The sequence below is a fragment of the Mobula birostris genome, chromosome 23 (genome assembly GCF_030028105.1).
Source record: "Mobula birostris isolate sMobBir1 chromosome 23, sMobBir1.hap1, whole genome shotgun sequence".
In the NCBI taxonomy this organism is placed as follows: Eukaryota; Metazoa; Chordata; class Chondrichthyes; order Myliobatiformes; family Myliobatidae; genus Mobula; species Mobula birostris.
In genome coordinates, this window is record NC_092392.1 from 42064579 (window position 1) to 42084541 (window position 19963).

The following is a 19963-nucleotide window of genomic DNA, read 5'->3' on the forward strand; positions in this document are numbered from 1 at the left end:
ACATAAAAGATTTTTAATTGTGGCGTATTTCATTCTACCCTTTGACTAATTAATAAAATCAAAAGTATGTGATTTTTCCATTTTCATTGTAAACAATCATTGTATGCATATTACCAAAAAAAAATTTAGAATGCTGTGCAGTTTTCAAGCCTCAAAAAAAGTTCCTGATTAGAGCAATGATTGGTCCATGCAGCTGTAAAAAAAAATAGCGGGAATGTTGCCCATTGCCCTCATAAACACACATACACCAGGTCTATAAACTGTCAAAGCTATAAAGGACATTCAGAAACATTCATAAAATCATAACTATATTGCAATTAACAGTTTAAGAAAATCACTTAAAATATATTTAAATTGGAAAAACATCAAAGTAAACTCAATTTTTAAAAGTGATAATTAACCTACACTTATACTTCTCCCTCATTGCCCTTCTCTTTCAATCAAATAGCCTTGGTTCTCCTGACCCAGTTCAGCAGGCAGATTTCTCAGTAGCACTAACATAATCCTATATCACTGCACCTACAGCTGGAACTGAAAAGTTGTTAAAGCAAATTTGGGGCTTCCACCTTGGGTGACAAATGTTGACAGTTCAGTGAGGATTTGCTGATGTTTCCATGCAACTTTATCTACTCATAAAATCATTTTCATGCTGGTATGAACCTTCAAAGCCAACCTCTGTCTTACCTCTTGGTCCCGTAATCTGAATCCAATAACTTCAGCTCAGGGTTAATAACACGCTCCTTTACCCTCCCAGTTAAAGTGTCAGATGGAAAACATCCAGCAAGATCCACATCTACTGCTGGAGGGACTATTACAGGATCCTAGAGAAAAATATGAAACATTTAGAACATTTTATGATGTCTTGATTTGAATTCATTAACCTGGGTTTGTTTGAAGTGCAATTACTTCAAAACCAGAGCTAGTTGGTTCCCATAGCAACTTCTCGAAAAGCAAGCAATAAGCCACATCGAAAAATTCTTTAGATTAAAAATCAATTTCCTGAAAGATATTCTTAAATGCAACCTTCTGGCATTTGTGAGCCGAAGCAAATTTCCATGTGGTCTGCAGCTGGCTGCTTGGTGGGGTAGAGATATATCACTAACAAAGGAGGTGTAAGGCACACAATCCCTCCACTAGCCTGTAGGTCACCCTTGGGCAAGGTGTAGCACCTGATTAGCCCCCCACCCCCCGATTGGTGTCACGTGAAACCATGGGAGCAGGTGGTGGATGGTCATATGAGCAGCTATTGCATATTACAAGTCCTGGTTATGCAGCCACTGCGCCAGGTGGACAATCTCTGAAGAGTATTGATAATGACAGGGGTCACCCGTCTTGTAAATACCATGATCACCAATGCCATATAACACGACACATAACGAAAGAACAATTGAACAGCCACATAACTGGGATAGGAAATATTGGGATGCACTACTCCGGTTGCATAATCCCAAACCTGCAATGTGCAGTACCAAGAAGAACAAGGGGGCCAAGTGTATGGAACAATGTTATCTGTGGCTCCACTCCAAGTCCCACATTTCCATATACTGGAGATATATTCCACTCCATCAGCGTAATTTTTCTAAATCCTGGAAGCCCCTGCTCAAGCGCACGATGAAGTATCTGCGCCTGGGGGGGCCACATTACTTAAACAGAAGTTCATTGCCACTTCTGCAGGATAAGAAATGCTGATTTTTCCACTGACATTCATGTTTCAAAATGAACAGCCTTCAGCATTAGTTGGGCATCTCACCATTAATATTTTCATGATGAAGTATATGGAAAACAAGCAGGAATGTTAAATGAGGCCAATAATCTCATCAGCCATGATCTTTTAGGTGGAAGAGCAGGCTCTAGTCTGCCTTTACTCCTATTTTTAATGCCATTTTCTTATCCACAGACAACACTTTTTTGCAGATGTTAAGCCAATAAATTAAAACAGTAACTCTAATCATTATAAATACGTAAATGAATATAAGCTGTTTAAATGTATAAAGATTTACAAATTATTTAAATGCTAAAATTGCTAATTACAACATCTTAAACACAATGTACTGTGTCACAATTTGTAACACTATAGTGATTAAAAAATTCAAATTAATAAATATGGATCTCCCCAAATATAAGATATGTTGATCATGATTTGGCTCACCATCAAACATTTAAATGTGCAATCACAATAGAATAGTGTCAGTTTCCACCTCCACAAATCTTTAGGGTTGAAATGAACTGAAACTTTCACGTATATATGGTGTGAATCAAGCAGTTTGCCTAAAGACAATTATTATTTAACCTTGGTTTTATATGGAAGGCCATGTGGGTTTCCCAGAGTGCACACCACAAAATACAACTTATATCACAAAAATAGAATATTTTTGCCTAAGATATATAAGATAATTTTGCAGAGGCCAATAAATATATTGGTGTTAGAAAGTTTGTGAACGCTGTAAGATTTTCTCTATTTCTGCATAAATATGACCTAAATGTGATCAGTTCTTCATGCAATTCCTGAAACTAGAAGAGAACACAAATAAACATATTTGTTCATTTATTTATTGAGAAAAATGATCCAATTGACATGTATTTGTTTGAAAAAGTATGTGGACCTTTGCTTTCAATAACTGGTGTAATCCCCTTGTACAGTAATAACTTCAACCAAAAGTTTCCAGTAACTGTTGATCAGCCCTGCACATTAGCTAGGAGGAATTTTAAGCCATTCCTCCTTAAAAAAACAGATTCCTTGCATGAGCTGCTTGCTTCAGGTCCTTCCACAACATTTCTACAGGATTAAGGTCAGGACTTTAACTCAACCATTCCAAAACAGGAATTTTCTTCTTTTTAAATCATTCTGTTGTTGATTTACTTTTGTTTTTTTTTGGATCATTGACTTGTTGCATTATCCACCTTCTATTAAGCTTCATGTGAAGGGCTGCTACCCTGACAATTCTCCGGTAAAATGTCTTGATACAATTTTGAATTTATTGTTCCCCCAACAATTGCAAACTGTCCAGGCCCTGAGGCAACAAAGCAGCCCCAAACCATGATGCTCTTTCCACCATGCTTCACAGTTGGGATGAAGTATTGGTGTTGGTGTGCAGTGCCTTTTTTCCTCCATACATAGAATTGTGCATTTCTGCCAAAAAGTTCAACTTTTGCATCATCTGCCCACAGAACTTTTTTCCAGAAGCATAGAACACCCAGGTGGTCTTTTGCAAACTTGAGACATGAAGCAATTTTTTTTTGGAGAGCAGTGGTTTCCTCCGTGGTGTCCATCCTTGTTCATTATTTTTCTTAGAGTGGACACTTGAACAGAGACTTTAGCAAGTTCTAGAGATTTCTGCAGATACCTTGCTGTTACCCTCAGATTCTTTTTCACCTCTTTCAGCATTGCAACTTGTGCTCTTGATGTGATCTTTGCAGGATGCCCACTCTTAGGGAGAGAAGCAACAGTACTGAGTTTCCTCCATTTGTAGACAATTCCTCTTACTGTTGACTGATGACCATTCAGGACTTTAGAAATGCTTTTGTAGCCTTTTCCAGCTTTATACATCTCTTTAATTCTTCTTTTAAGATCCCCTGAAAGTTGTTTTAATTGAAGCTTGGTGCACATAAACAGATCTTTATTGAGAAGACTGGGCGCTACTCAGTAACTTGACTTTACGTGTCTTTTTTATAGGACAGGGCACCTATACAACCCACACATCCAATCTCATCTCATTGATTGCAAAAGGTTCACATCCTTTTTCTGACAAATACATGTAACATTGGATTTTCTCATAAATATTTTTGTGTTGTTTATTGAATTGGGTTCTCTTTATCTAGTTTTAGGACTTGCATGAAGATCTGATCACATTTAGATCATATTTATGCAGAAATAGAGAAAATTCTACAGGATTCACAAACTTTCTAGCACCATTGTACTCCTCCTACTTCATAAATAATTGATTCTAAAATAACAAAAAGTCTACAAGTTAGCAGCTCTTTATAGTAGGCTTCATTATAGGAATTGAACAGTGCAATTTTTTGTCAAATTCTGCTCAGCTCTAGATGTCTCCAGTACTTCCTTTCATCCTTAGGATGGGCAGACTAGGGCGCTGCCTACTACCGATTTTGTAACGAAAATCTTAAACTCATGTGACAAACATCACAACCAGAAATATATTTTGCTATCAAATTTCCAACTCGATAGTTTTTATTACCCTTAGTCTGGTAAAATTCTTGTCAAATTATTGCTTGTAACCAAAGAGATTCTCCTTTAATTTTCTTTATAATTATTTATCACAATTCGGTCTTACATAAAATAAAACTTAATTTCTTCAGCATGAGCTTTGCATTTCTGTACCACTTCCCAGGTAAAACTGTTAAGTTTGTGGAAAACAATTTCTTTTAAACAAAAAATAAAAAATAATGTATTGTTCTTCATTTTTTACTTTCTAAGAAACGTCTATGTTGCCAAGTATTTGAAAATAGTTCCCCATCTGAAAATATTTCTTACCTCATCAAATAACAGGTGATCATTTGGGATCATTTTCAACAGGTCCTGATAAATCTCTTGTAGCTCTTCTCCAAAATATAAGTTTTTGTCCATTGCTTTTACCATTTCCTGGTCAAACTAAGAAAATTATATGAAATATCCCTGTGTTAAATAATGCTCTTTTCTCTTCCGTAAACTGTAATTCATAAAAGTCAACACAGAACAATACCTGACTTTCCCAGCTGTTGAATTGAAAGATAAAAATGTGCAACTATTCAAGTATTGCTATAACCACAAGAAAAATTGTTTGCCTGAAGTTAAAAATAAACCATTTCTATAAGCCTTTTTTAAATATCGCAAAATAATCAAGACATGTTATGATCATGCAATGTCAAGGAGCATTCCTGCTTTTGAAATAGAATTGAATTGAATTAACTTTATTACTTACATCCTTCATATACATGAGGAGTAAAAAATCTTTACATTACGTCTCCGTCTAAATGTGCAATTTATAGTAATTTATAATAAATAGTATGTACAACAGGACAGTCAATATAACATAGAGATACAATATTATCAGTATGAATTAATCAGTGTGATGGCCTGGTGGAAGAAGCCGTCCCGAAGCCTGTTAGTCCTGGCTTTTATGCTGCGGTACCGTTTCCTGGATGGTAGCAGCTGGAACAGTTTGTGCTTGGGGTGACTCGGGTCCCCAGTGATCCTTTGGGCCCTTTTTACACACCTTGGTAAGGGCCCTGGATAGCGGAAAGTTCACATCTACAGATACGCTGGGCTGTCCGCACCACATTCTATAGAGTCCTGCAATTGTTGGAAGTACAGTTCCCAATATGGGCAGCGATGCAGCCAGTCAGGATGCTCTCAGTTGTTCCCTTGTAGAAAGTTCTTAGGATTTGAGGGCCCATACCAAACTTCTTCAACTGTCTGAGATGAAAGAGGTGCTGTTGTGCCTTTTTCACCACACAGTCGGTGTGTACAGGCCACGTGAGATCCTCGGTGATGTTTATGCCAAGGAACTGAAAGCTGTTCATCCTCTCAACCCCCGATCCATTGATGTCAATAGGGGTTAGGCTGTCTCCATTCCTCATGTAATCCACAACTAGTTCCTTTGTTTTTGCGACATTCAGGGAGAGGCTGTTTTCTTGACACCACTGTGTCAGGATGATGACTTCTTCTCTGTAGGCTGACTCGTTATTATTTGAGGTAGGCTAATCAGTGTAGTATCGTCAGCAAATTTAATTAGCAGATAGGAGTTGTGGGTGGCGACACAGTCATGAATATACAGAGGGTAAAGGAGAGGGCTTAGGACAAATCCCTGAGGGGCACCTGTGTTAAGGGGCAGAGGTGAGGGAGCCCACTTTTACCACCTGCCAGTGATCAGACAGGAGGTCCAGAAACCAGCTACACAAGGCAGGGTGAAAGCTGAGGTCTCTGAGCTTCCTTGTCAAGCCTGAATGAAATTATGGTGTTGAATGCTGAACTGTGGTCCAAGAACAGCATTCTCACATAAGCATCCTTCTTCTCCAAGACCCGAGTCCAAAATTTAGGTTGATAACACAAAGATGTGCCAAGATGTACTCTACTGCCAAAGATGCTGTCTTCCATATGAGATTTTTAAAGTCTCTTCTACCCTCTTGGTTGGAGCAAGGAAGTACTTTCTACGTCCTGGCTAAATAGTTGTCTCATCATGATTTTATCTGGTCATTATTACATTACTGTTTGTGGGAACCTGGAATGGGGAAATTTTGAGTGACATATTCTCTCTACAACAACAGATAAAGATTGGAAATGTTTCATTTGTATGCACTTTGTGATGTATAGATACTGTTAAAAGTGCTAATTGAATGCAAATATTTATTTACAAAATAAATCTTATTAGAAAAGGGCATCTCACAGCATATGCCACATGTTACATTTGCTTCTCTAACCTCATGCTCAGGTATGATTTATAATGAATCTTGCCAGGAACATGAGCTAACAAAGGCAGGGAGGCAACTGGAACCTTATTGCACAAGATCAAGTGTGAATCTCCTCAAACAATATGATTTAAGAACAAAAAAAGAACAGTAGGGAAACAACTGAGGAAAATGAGTCAAATCAGCAAAGGTAAAAGAAACAAAAAGAGGAATATAAAGACTGGATTGAAAAGGGGAAGGATAATATTGAAACAATGTTATCCTATTTTACTAGTTGAAGGAATGAGAGCCCAGATATTCAACTCTTTATCTGGACCAGGCAGCTTAATTAACAACATTAGCAATGATCACAAATACAGCATTGTTGCTGTTAGCTTCAAGAGATAAATTCTGCAGGAAATTTAACGTGCAAATCTAGCAAGCCCTGAAAAACATTAGGGAGGTTCAGGATTAAGTTATCACTGATGCAAAAAGTAAACACACCAGCACATTGTGGTACGAAAACAGAAATGCTAAAAGAACTCAGTCAGCGAAAAGGAAAAAAAAGTTAATGTTTCAGGTTGAAGACTCCTCATCAGATCAGTGACCTAACTTCTCTTTCTACAGATGCTTTTTGACCGAACATAGAACGCAGAACATAAAATAGTACGTCACAGGAACAGTCCTTTCGGCTCAGTGTTTATGCCAACCATAATACTACTTTAATTAAACCCATCTGCCTATACGTGGTCCATATCCATCCCTTTGTTCCCTGCTTGTCCACATGCCTCTCTAAATGCTGCTTAAACAATGTTAACAGAGACTGGCTGAGTTCTTCCAGTATTTGTCACTGTTTCAGCTTCCAGCATCTACAGTTTTGTGTGTTTACCAAAGTTCATTGTAAATTTATTATCAGAAGTACATATATGTCACCATATACAACCCTGAAATTCATTTTCATTCATGAGGATACTCAATAAATCCACAGAATAATAATCATAATAGAATCAATTTTAAAAATGCAACAACTTCAGTGTTCATTCAATGTCCAAAACACAACAAACTGTGCAAGTAAAAAAAGAAAAATAATAATAGTAAAAAAGCAATAAATATCGAGATCATGAGATGAAGCAACCTTGAAAGTGAGTCCATTGGCTGTGAGGACATTTCAACAATGGGGTAAGTGAAGTTGAGTGAAATCATTCCCTTTTGTTCCAGAGCCTGGTGGCTGAGCCGTAATAACTGTCCCTGAACTTAGTGATGGAGTCCTGAGGCTCCTGAGTAAATTTGCATCTTGTGCTAACCTCTTCAATCTATAAAATTGTTAATTTTCTTAGCCACTAATGATAACATGCATCATTAACACATTGCTCTATTTTTCCCAGAAAGATCCAACCCATGTCTTTTTTGTTAAAACAAACAATATTCTTATGTATTACAATACCTCTTCATGTTGGTGATCATATATAGCTGGATATGTCTCAAGACAGACTGAGTCAGTAAATTGTCTGTCTGACACACGAACATCTGCTGTTTGTGCCATCATCTTTTGGGACAATCTGATGTTGACAATAGTTGGCTGTACGTGTTTTGGCCCCTTTGGTTGAACTCTCTGCTTTAGTTCTTTTTCCTCTTCCTCAAGTTCCTAAAAAAAAAAGCAGACATTTTACATAAAATTTTTGAGCTGCAAATCAGTCACAGAAATCATAGAATACATTCAACACACATCAAAGTTGCTGGTGAACACAGCATGCCAGGCAGCATCTCTAGGAAGAGGTACAGTCGATGTTTCGGGCCGAGACCCTTCGTCAGGACTCATAATTTACATTGTTCAGTTTTATTTTTCATATGTTACCTAACATAAAACTGTGTTATTTACTTTAATATATTTATGTTACATTTTGGAATCGGTTGTAAATATTTATTGGGCAACTGAAAAATGTACAAGGTATTGTTAAGTTTTATTCAGGTTACTATATTGAAGATAGCAACATGGAATATTAAAACATTGCGTAGTATAAAACTTATTTTGGAATACAGGTTTGGTACAAAATCTTGATAACTGAAAATCTATTTACAAGGTACTGTTCATTATGAAAAAAACCTCAATCTTTTAGTTGTATAGCATGTGGTTTAAATTATATTGTCAGAGATTATTTAACATTTAGAAAACCACAATGATTCTTTGATGTTAATATCTTTAAAGTATATACGGTACAAGGGCCGAAAATGAAGAGTTTAATTTTTACAAGCAGTTGTTTGTGTGTGTGAGTGAGACTGTTAATTGCTTCACTTGAGTGAAGGGCATTAATTCAGGATAGCATCAACAGCAGAGTGAAACACAAATCGAGGTAAAACTCTACCTTCCTTGCCAAACTTTTTCATCAATGACTGCTGCTTTTAATGTCGCTGGCTCATTTCTACCATACATTGTATAGGGAATATTTATTGGCAGTCTCATTAGAACACAACTGCAGAAGATGGAAAGCTAATACTGCAGAAGTCTAATGGACTCCTGTTGGCAAAAGGTGAAAATATGCCAAAAAGGTAATGCAAAGTGACATGCAAGGACCTTTTCATATTTCTCTGCTCTCTTTTATTTCTAAGTACTTCATTTTCATTGATGGTATTTCAATTCATCGCCAACCAATATATTTGGAATAAAACACTAAAGACAGAAAAAGAAATCTCATTAATCTCTAATCAGTACAAGCATATGACAAAAAGTATTCCCTAACCTGGAAGTAACCACAACTCTACATTTGGATGACTACAATGCATTAGTGATTGTTCTTTTCTCATTTGACACAAGAGTCATGATATACTGAGACAGAAAATACAGTACTGTATATTATACATAAGGCGATGTATTAAAGGCAATGTCAGCATGATTGATAAAATGCTCCTTTGTAATGAGGCATCTAGTATTTTCAGCAATTGCATACACTAATGCCATTAATTTCACCATAAAAAGCCAATTTCATTTCTTGTAATAAAATTACAGTGAAAATAGACTAAACATAAAAGGGTCAGGGTGAGAAGCAAAACCTTCTCATTGATATAGCTATACTTGCCCAAATGACTGAAGGAACTAGCCATTTCGTCCAATTCTATTTTGTCTCCCAGCAAACTTAACAGGATTTATTAATTATGCATAAGGCAGAAAGAAATGGTAAAATAAATCAGTTGCTTCCACAGCATAACGCCAGACGTAAAGTAAAAGCTGAAAACACCAGAAACACACGATGAGATAAGCAGAATATATACAGTATATACATGAACAGAGAAATAAACTCAAGGATTCAGGTTGGAGACTCATCACCAGAAATGGGAAAAAGAGAAGAAATAAATTTTCGAAAGGAAGGAGAAGGGTAGCCAGAACAAAGTGAATATCTCTATTACATTGGGAACAAATGGAATTACACTGCAGCTGGAGGTGGAGGATGCCTTGCTGTCTATTTTATGTTTTGCTAACAGAAAGGTAAGATTATTTTTGCTTCAAAAAGTACACTCGTTTTGAAAAATATGATACATGTTTTTAAAAGATTCAATGGTTTAATTTAATCTCAGAGATCATATATAGAACCTGAAATTCTTAGTCTTTGCAGACATCCACGAAACATAAACAACCCCGAAGAATGGCAGAAAACGTTAGAACCACAAAGCCCCCCTCCCATGCACAAGCAGCTGCAAAATCAAACCTCCCCCCTCTCCCTCCAACAAAAGCATCAACCTCCACCACCCACCATGCAAGCAATAGCAAAGCCCCCAGAGACCATGAACTATGATCCATTAAAAACTACTGTCCTTCCCAACATTTCGACATCTCAGACAGGCTCTCTCTTTCTCACTAACAAGAGAAAGAGCGGTATCACTCCTGCCACGATGAGAGGAAAGACCAACAGCTCGCTGTTTCAATGTTGCATTCTAAATTATATCCACAAAGACGCGTGTATTAGAGAGAAAAAGTTAGCATACGTATTTTCCATGGGAAGAATTGTTTTTAAGCAGATGCTCTTCAAAGATTAGAAAAGTTACTGGTTCACTTAGGATATTTAACACAGTATTCATTTCTTTCACATTATGTACCTTCAGCATTTTCTGTTGCTTATACTTTTTAATTTCATTACTCCTATCATACGTGATTGCTTCAATCAGAGGAGGAAGAGTTGTTTCTGGATCAGTGGCAACCCCTTGACCAACTGTAGAAATTTGCAACAAGCTAAAGGAAATCAATAATAACTGTTATTTATTGCTGAGCATTTCTTTTTTATATCTACATTATACCTTGTATTTTTCACTGACAATGACTTGAAATATTTTGTGACATCTTTTGGATCTTTGGGGACATGAAGACAGTGTCCTTAGGCATTCACGCTAAGTAGTTCCACAATTCATTATCTGTGGAGATATAAACTGATATTCCAGTGTTTTTAAATTCACCCATTCTTACTGTCATTCGTGCCCATATTCATTTGCCTCACGTAATGAAAACTATAATCCAATAGAGAAGTCAAATTTCAGGTCTCAGGAGCAGAGGGTTGCAGTAAAGAGTGGCACTGCTCAGTTTATGAGAAGGTATGAGATCAAAGTGGAAAAGCAGCAGTTGGGTAGGTGGAATCCTAAAGTACAAAAGAGATTACAACAAACAAAGAAAATGAAACTTATTAAACACAGGAAGAGGAATAGGGGAGCAAAGAACTTTAAACAAAGAAATCCAGAACATAGATCACTGGTAGCTGAGGGCATAGCTGTTGAAGACAGGGTGCCCCAATCTGAGAAGGTAGACAGGGTAGCCATCTCAAATGGGGGTTTAATTAAAGAACACAAGGTAGAACAGTAATGTGGATGTGTGCCCCAAGGTTAATTTGAGGGTTAAATACAGCCCCAAATTTGCGAATATATGGTTCGATTTCAGTTATTCGATAGGAAGGAGTTTTTTTCATGGCTAGTGACCAGAGCAGACTGGTAGGACCTAAGAACATGATTTTGCTTTTATGAATATTTAGATGAAGCACATTTCTGCTCCTTTCCCATTATCTGTGAGCAGCCCAACAATTAGAGACAGTGCAGAGAACAAAAAGGCTGAATTAATGTGGAGCTGTATACGAAACTAGAGTGAAAATTGTTTTGTATTTTCACATTCTGCTGCCGAGGAGAGAAATAGGAGGTATTTCTGATCTTCTGAGCAGCAGAAGTAATGATGTGAAAGTGAATTGAGAAACTAATAACTATAACAGACTGTAACAGTATAGATAAGAGAAGTAAGCCTGCATACTTGCCCTCAGATGAACAATGGTGAAGAAGTCCTGATAGAAGATGGTGTGGTCAACTGTATTAAAGCTGAAGACAGGTCAAGGAAGACAAGGTGGGACAGATGACTTTTGTTATAATCGTGAAAATCACCATTTGATAGTTTTGAGAACAGCAAAAATAGGCATGAATTTGAAAAGCTAAAATACATTCAAGGTCTTGAGAGAAAAGTAAGCTTGGAATACAGGTATCAGTTTGCTTGATTAAAGTTAAAGGGAGGGTGGTCAAAGATCCAGAAGTTCCTACAGTTTAGAGTAAGAGTCAGGGTTCTATCTGTATGAAAAAGTAACTTCTCTCTACAATCACACCCCTCTCTAACCAATCCTAAAGACAATAAGACAAACCATGAGTCAAACACGGCAGTTCAGTTTTATACTCCCAGTGTTTAGCTTGACAAACAGATGGGTTTGAATTACACAAGAAAGAAAATGAAAAAAATAATCCATCTGTTCATTTGCCAAACCATCAAATGATGTCACTCCCACCAGTACCCAAAGTCAGCTATAATTTCCAATGATGCCACACATTAACCTTGCAGTTCAAATGAAAATCGGTTTAAGAGGAGTATCTACAGCACTCTGTACCAGTTTACCGTGACCATTCATTAAGCTGTCCATTTGCTTGACACAGGTGATTTTCAGACAGTAGACTGATCTATATAGAAATCTCACTCTTCCATGAGACAGGAGAATTTTATGTGAGACCAAATTCTGCCACAACTTTATTAATTTTCAATTAAGAAAGCTTTTTTTAAGCATATTACAAATCGGGCTGTGAGATTTTTGAATAATCCTGATAATCCTGCTTTGTACATACTGAAATTTATTCCTCTTCAAGATGTACAACAATTCAATATTACGTCTCCAGGCCACTACGTTTGCAAAAATGGTGGTCCCATGTCCTGAGGCTTTTGAACACGGTTGATAAGAACATCCAGCCCTTGTCATGCCCAAGCTTAAATCAAAGCAATACAAAAGAGTCCAAATGTACCAGCTGAACTGTAATTTAGTGTCACTGAATAAAAAGAAGAGAAATGATATTTTGGGGTCAGGAGTGGGAATAGTGGGAATGGATGAGATGGTGGAAGAGATTGATCCCAATGTTGGACTGCATCATAGAATGATCAACCATATTTACCTTGATGTTCTCACCCACAATGTTGCAATTTTTTGCAAAGTCTGTTAAGTCTGACTTTTTTTTCCCTTATGCATGATTGTTAGGGCTGTACTTTGTAACTCAGCCACTCTCAGTTCACACCTTGTATGGCAGAGCACTGCATTTGTATTTACTCCTGCATTACACCAGTCTTGTTATCTTATTGACAAAATACTGCAAGGATGATCTCAACAATCAAATACATAACTTATCTATTTAAATCGTAAGCTTCATAAATTATTTTACAATCACAACTTGGATATTGCCCCGCGATAAACAAATTCAGAGAGCTCTGTGAGGCTTACTTCTGCAGATCATCAGCAATTGACAAAGGGTCATTTCCTTCATTTCTTCTCTCTTTGCAGAAACCAAGCAACAAATTGCTGTGGGAGGTTGAGCTAAAGGAACAGCTATTTTGCTGTTCTGATAAACCAGTTTTTGTAGTTTGACTTAATTTCCAATTCTGAAATAGAGACAACATGTGATTAATCATATTAACTCCAACAAACCCTTTCAAATATTTTTCACTACTTATATTCAGTTTTACCATCACCTTGATAAGGTTATCACAAAACACTAGTTACACAACTGAATTCCATATATAACAGCAGTCAAAGTGCTTCAGCCAAATTCTCGACATGGAAAAACAAGTCTATTATACTTCAGTTTTAAACTCCTTAACCATTTCACTACCCCTAGAGGAACAGAAATTGGGTTTATTACAACTCAGTTATATGTCATGAAATTTGTTGTTTTGTAGCAGCATCACAGTCCAGATGTAAAAATTGCTATAAATTACAAATAAATAGTGTGAAAAAAATCATCGGTTCATGGACTGCTCAGGAATCTGATAGCAGAGGAGAAGAAGCTTCTCCTAAATAATCGAGTGCGGGTTTTCAGGCTCCTGTAAGCAAAATGTAAGCATATCCCAGACAGTGAGGGTCCTGAGTGATGGATGCTGCCTTCCAGGGACTCCACCACACAGAGGTGATTAGAGCTGAACTAAGAAGGATCACAAGTACAATTTTAAAAAACACCTTCATACTATTAATATTACCTTTACATTTACTTGATGTTCTAGCTGCATTTTTTTGGTTACGTAAACTTCTTTATTTTGTTGTTCTTGAAGATTAAGATTTCGTACTGCAACAACTGGAGACAAAATAGGATGTTAATTATTTGCAGACTTCCTTTGAAATATGCTTTTCTTCAGTCCGTGAAGTTGTATCAGTCAAGCAATGACTGAAATGGCCATCTATTTCCAAACCTTGAACTCACAGATGAAGTTATTTCCATTCACACAATGATTTCTTTTAATTTTGACCTTTTTTTCTTGCAGTGAAGTTAGGCTCAATATAAGGTACCTGGAACTCTAATCCAAGGCCTCTTCATGATAGTTTAATCCTTGAACCGTGCCACTGTATTATATGTATAAATGAGACTATCCTCACTCTACCTTGATAGTTTTTTAAAAATCCTTTATTAATTTGACTTACAAATTAAAGTACATGTTGAAGTTTTGAAATCACTTTATGGTTTATGATAATGCTCAATATTATTTAGTAAACTGCTGGCAAACCTCCATTCACAACATTGATTCAAGTTAGTTTGCACAACCAGAGTCACATGCAGAGGTTGGCAATCACTTTCTAGCCGCAGAGTTTGTGGCCATTTCTCCTATGTTCACCACAGAAGCCTGAGGCTGATGGGATCATATTTGAGAACAAATAGTGATTTATTTGATGGGGTATTGATCTTGTTCCATGCTCCTTTTATTGGTCACCACTGTTGACTGTTGATTGGGCAATGTCTTTGAGTAAATCTCAATTCTTCCTTGATTTAAAATCAACACCATGCTTGGTCACAAAGTAGTTTGTGGATTTAGAATTTTGAGTTCATATAAACCATTTGCATATTTCAGACTACAGGTATCTGTGTAATCACACAAATGAAACCCCACAATTTGAGTTAAATTTGGCATATTTTGCAGTGTCTAGTCACAAATTCTGTAGAGGTTTGAGAATTCCTCTGTCTTAGCTCTTTCTCTCAGGCTTCTAGCTAGGCCTTGAAAGTCAAAATACTCGAAGCATCCACCAGAAATTTCAGGTGAGCATGAACCTGCAGTGCGACCACAAACTTTGTAACACGAGTCTTGCTGGAGTTGGAACAAAGCTTCAATTGCTCAAAGGCTGGAGCATGTTTAGGTTGTCAGTTGATCCCTCTCAATAAGGGTCCTAGATCAGAGTCAGAGGTACTCACATGATTTTGTACTCAGAGTCATACAGGCTGAAAACAAGCCATTTGGCCCACCACATCCACAATGAACAGTGGGCACCCCTCCATAATCTTTCAGCACTTGGCCTGTGATCTTCTAATGCCAAAGTGATTCAAGTACTTCAATGCTGTCAGCAACTCTGCTTTCACCATTCTGTCAGGCAGTGCATTTCAAGTACAAATCACAATCTGTGTGAAAAGGTTCCCCCTCAGATCCTCTCTAAATCTCTCACCTTTTACCCTAAATCTAAGATTTTGAGCAGGCTGGCTTCAAAGATGTGTCCAGGCATTTTAAAGAGTATCACACTGTTAATTTACTGGCTGTGGGAAAATAGAAATTGGAAGACTGGTAGCTTGTTTTAATTTTGAATGGTTTTTCAACATTTGGCAGGGAGATCCCTTCTGATATATGCCAACTTTTTAGCGGGATTGCTGTTCTCATGAATGCCAAAATGAAAATGCCAAGCTATGTCCTGTGTTAATAGTAAAAATGCAAACAACTTTTACTTACAAACTTCATAAACAATGCAGTCACTTTTTTATGACGCAATTAGTTTCCACTTACCTTTCACTGTACATCCTGAACTTTCTGCCAAGACACAGCTGAGATTGGGGGGATGTTTGTTTCTAACATTCTGCCTGCATTACACTGGGGGTGACCAGTGACACAAACAAACTACCCATGTGACCAACTATAAATATTCCTTTGATGTTAAGAAAAAAAATAGCTATTACAGCTTCCCTCGCTAGTATTCTGAAAGTTGGCACCGTGCAATGATTCCATGGAACATCTGTGAGGGCAGATTCATTTTTGCATCATGTCTTTGTAAACATGTAATTAATAAAATGTTTAAAAAGAATTGGAGCTCGGTAGTGTAATGTTTTGTAACTTCAAAATATTAAACTAATTCGAAGGAAGACATGAGAATCCGAAAGGTGTTTTACTTCAAGTGAGGTGCATGCTTATCACACAGCAGTACGATGATGTATGCAATTCATGTATTTGCACGTATAACTTATAATGAATTATTTAAACAATGTTTGATTAAACAATATAAGATTACTCAAACATTGCTGAACTATTGAATACACAACAGGTAGCACAGCAGCTAACATAATGCTAGTACAGCGCTAGCGGCCTGGGTTCAATTCCTCTGCTGCCCGTATGGAGTTTGTATGTTCTCTGGGACTGCGTGGGTTTCGTCCCATGTTCTAAAGATGTACAGGTTAGTAGGTTAATTGGTCACATTGGTGAAATTGAGTGGCATGGACAAGAAAGGTCAGAAGGGCCTGCTACTGTGCAAAATCTCTAAATAGTAAAAAAATATAAAGAATAATCTCTTACTCTCCATTGGTTTGTGATTGCCAGATGATTCAGCTTCATGAAGTATCACATTATAAAGCTGCATTAGATCCAGCTGTGGAATACTGTCGTTGATCTATAAAGAAACATGGTGCAAAAATTGAGAAAAATTCCTTCAATCTCCATGACCAAATTCTGCAGTTCACATTGTAAGATTTGACCAACCTCCTTAAGGTCACCTTCTATTGTTTGCTTCTTTGGTTTTGGTGGTCTCTTGGGTCGGCTAAGGTTGAAGAGGTACTTGAAGGTAAAAGGAGCCTCAGGAGATGTTGATTTGCTGATCATAGGTTTATATTTGCCTGCATTTTCTTGTTCAGAAATGTTGTCATCAGTTTCTCCTGATTTGCGCAGGGCCTTGATTTCTTTAGAAACTTGACGTTTTATAGCTCGCATATTCAAGCTTTAAAGTTTTTAAAAAATCATAAAAATAGTTGAATCAGAAGAGCTTAAAATTAATTCAGCCCTCCCATTGTACTCAGTCTTTTCAGAGCTAATATCTATTTTCTATTACTCTTTTCACAGAATTCTGTGCCCTTATTTCTAAGTTATTAGCTAATCTTAAGGACAAAGGCAAAATGTGACGTTCCTGTAATTTCCGTAGGAGCTTCCAAAGGATTCTATCACCCCAGGATTTAACCCAAGGTAATATTTTGTTCAAGTATGTTGTGGGCATGCTATGTTGGCACTGGAAACATGACTAACACTCAGAATGTGTTTGTCATTGACGCAAACAACACATTTCACTGTATGTTTTGATGCACAACTGACAAATAAAGATCATCTTTAAACGCTTTTGTTGTGGAGCTAGCTGAGTCTCTAACCAAGTTGTTGTCAAGACATTTGCAATGTAATGTGGAAAATCTCTTTGATACACCCTGTTCATAAAAGGCAAGACAAACCCAAGCCAGCTAATTATCTGGCTAATCAACTCTTAATCAGCACAACAATGGAGAGTATTGGTAATGGTGCTTTGTAATAGCTCTTACCCACTAATACCCAGTATAGTTTCTGCCACTGTCTTTAAGCTTCAGACCACATCATTTTAATTTTATTTATTTTTATTTAGAGATATAGCGCAGAACAGGTCCTCCTAGGCCAAGGGGCTGCGCCATCCAGCTGCCTATTTAATATTAGCTGAATCACAAGACAATTTACAATGACCCACTTACTGGTATGTCTTTGGACAGTGGGAGGAAATCGGAACACCCAGAGGAAACTCTCGTGGTCATGGGAAGAATGTACAAACTCCTTACAGAAGATGCTGGAATTGAACTCCAGCTGTAAAAGCATCATGCTAACCGCTATGTTACCGTGGCGCCACAACATGATCCAAAAGCTGAATTCCAGTGAGAGATGTGGGAGACCACTCTTGACAGCATGGCAGAATTTGGCCAAGTGTAGCATCAAAGAACCTCAGTAAAAATGTTGTCAACAGGTATAATTTTGAAGTATCAACTCACATTATATGTGATGCATTTTAAATTTTAAAAAATGACCCCCAAGAGTTACAAAAATAGGTTAGTAGATTGGTGAAAGATGATTGAGAGGCTAAGAATAAAACTTAAGATCATTAATGGACAACAATATTTAAAATCTACTATACAGATTCTGGTAGTACTAATGAGGTTAGGATATACACCATGAATGATGTTCCTCAGGTATATTGAGCAATAGAAGGACCTTGGTATACTTGTCTAAAGGTCCTTAAAGGTGGCAGTGGGGGTACATAACAAGGTTAAGAGGTTAGATATTGGTCTTCACAGGACTGAATATGTAAGCAGGAAAGTTATCAGATCCGGCACCAGGATTTATTTCAAGAGGTAAGAATTGAAAAGTACGTTATAGTCAACTAATATAAAACTTTGGTTAGACAACACTAGAAATGTGCGCTATTCTTTTCGCCATTTTATAAAGGAAACAAAGGAATAATGGAACTGGTGTAGTGAAAATGTACACAAGTGATACCCTTGCATATCAGAGAAGGACTCAGTCATTTTTTTAGTAAAATAAAGCCAAGGAAAATCAAATAAGAGTCAGGAAAAATAAGAAAATGCTTTGATACAATGAATTCAAAGTGCAAATAAAATTTATTATCAGAGTACATAAATATCACTATATACAACCCTGAGATCGTTTTGCTGCAGGCATACTTAGCAAATTTAAACAACAGTAACTGTAAACAGGATCAATGGAAAACAAACTGTGAAAGTGCAGATATAAATAAATAGCAATAAATAACAAGTATGAGATAACAAGATAAAAGAGTCCTTAAATGAGTGTAGTTATCCTCTTTTGTTCAAGAGCCTGATGACTGAAGGGTAGTAACTGTTCTTGAACCTGGTGGTGCAAGTCCTGAGGCATTTGTACCTTCTACCTGATGGTAACAGTGAGATAAAGAGCTTGGCCCAGGTGGCGAGGATCTTTGCTGATGGATGTTGTTTTCATAAGGCACTGTTTCATGTGCTCAATGTTTCAGAGGGCTTTACCTGTGATGTATTGGGCTGAATCCACCGCTTTATATAGGATTTTCTACTCAAGTGCATTGGCTCCCCATACCAGACCACAGTACAGCCAGTCAGCACACTTTCCACCATGCATCTAGAGAAGTTTGCCGAGGTTTTTGATAACATTCCGAATCTCAGCAGAATCCTGAGGAAACAGAGGCGCTGTCGTGCTTTCTTCGCAATTATATCTACATGCTGGATCCCGAACAGATCTTCTGAGATAGTGACAAAGGAACACCCAGGAATTTAAAGTTACTGACTCTCTCCAGCTCTGACCCTCCTATGATTACTAGCTTAAGGATTTCTGGATTCCCTCTTCTGAAGACTGCAGTCAGTTCCTTGGTCTTACTGACATTGAGTGAGTGGTAGTTGTTATTACTCCACGCAACCAAATTTTCAATCTCGCTCCTGTATGCTGATTCATCACCTCCTTTGATACATCCCACAACAGTGATGTCATCAGCAAACTTGCATATGGTGTTGGAGCTGTACTTAGCCACACAGTCATAGGTGTAAAGCGAGTAGAGCAGGGGGTAAGCACGCATCCCTGCGGTGCTCCTGTGCTGATGAAAATCATAGAGGAGATTTTTATGCCAATCCAGACTGACTGGGGTCTACAAGTGAGGAACTCCAGGATTCAATTGCACAAGGAGGTCCCAACTGCATATTGAAGCCCAGGTCTTGGAGTTTACTGATTAGTTTTGAGCGGATGATGGTGTTAAATGCTGATGGGTAATTGACAAAGAGCATCCTGATGTATGCATCACAGATGTTCCAGGGTTGTGTGAAGAACCAACAAGATAGCACCTGCTGTAGACCTGTTGCTTCAGTAGGCAAGTTGGTGCGGGTCCAAGTCGCCTCTGAGACAGGAGCTGATATGCTTCAGCACCAGCCTCTCAAAACACTTCATCACTGTGGATGTAAGTGCCACTGAATGATAGTCATTTAGACAGGTTACCACACTCATCTT

General features: G+C 37.5%; 1 protein-coding gene across 1 annotated transcript in view; it reads right to left on the reverse strand.

Moving 5' to 3' along the window:
* Positions 1–19963, reverse strand: part of LOC140187003 (coiled-coil domain-containing protein 87-like) — a 47658-nt gene that overhangs the window by 12499 nt on the left and 15196 nt on the right. The window contains exons 5-12 of the mRNA XM_072241864.1: positions 16655–16889; positions 16472–16565; positions 13910–14004; positions 13158–13315; positions 10474–10606; positions 7829–8029; positions 4493–4609; positions 685–821 (exon numbers count right to left, since the gene is read on the reverse strand). Coding sequence (XP_072097965.1) covers positions 685–821; positions 4493–4609; positions 7829–8029; positions 10474–10606; positions 13158–13315; positions 13910–14004; positions 16472–16565; positions 16655–16889 — 1170 coding nt within the window. The remainder of the gene's footprint in view (positions 1–684; positions 822–4492; positions 4610–7828; positions 8030–10473; positions 10607–13157; positions 13316–13909; positions 14005–16471; positions 16566–16654; positions 16890–19963) is intronic.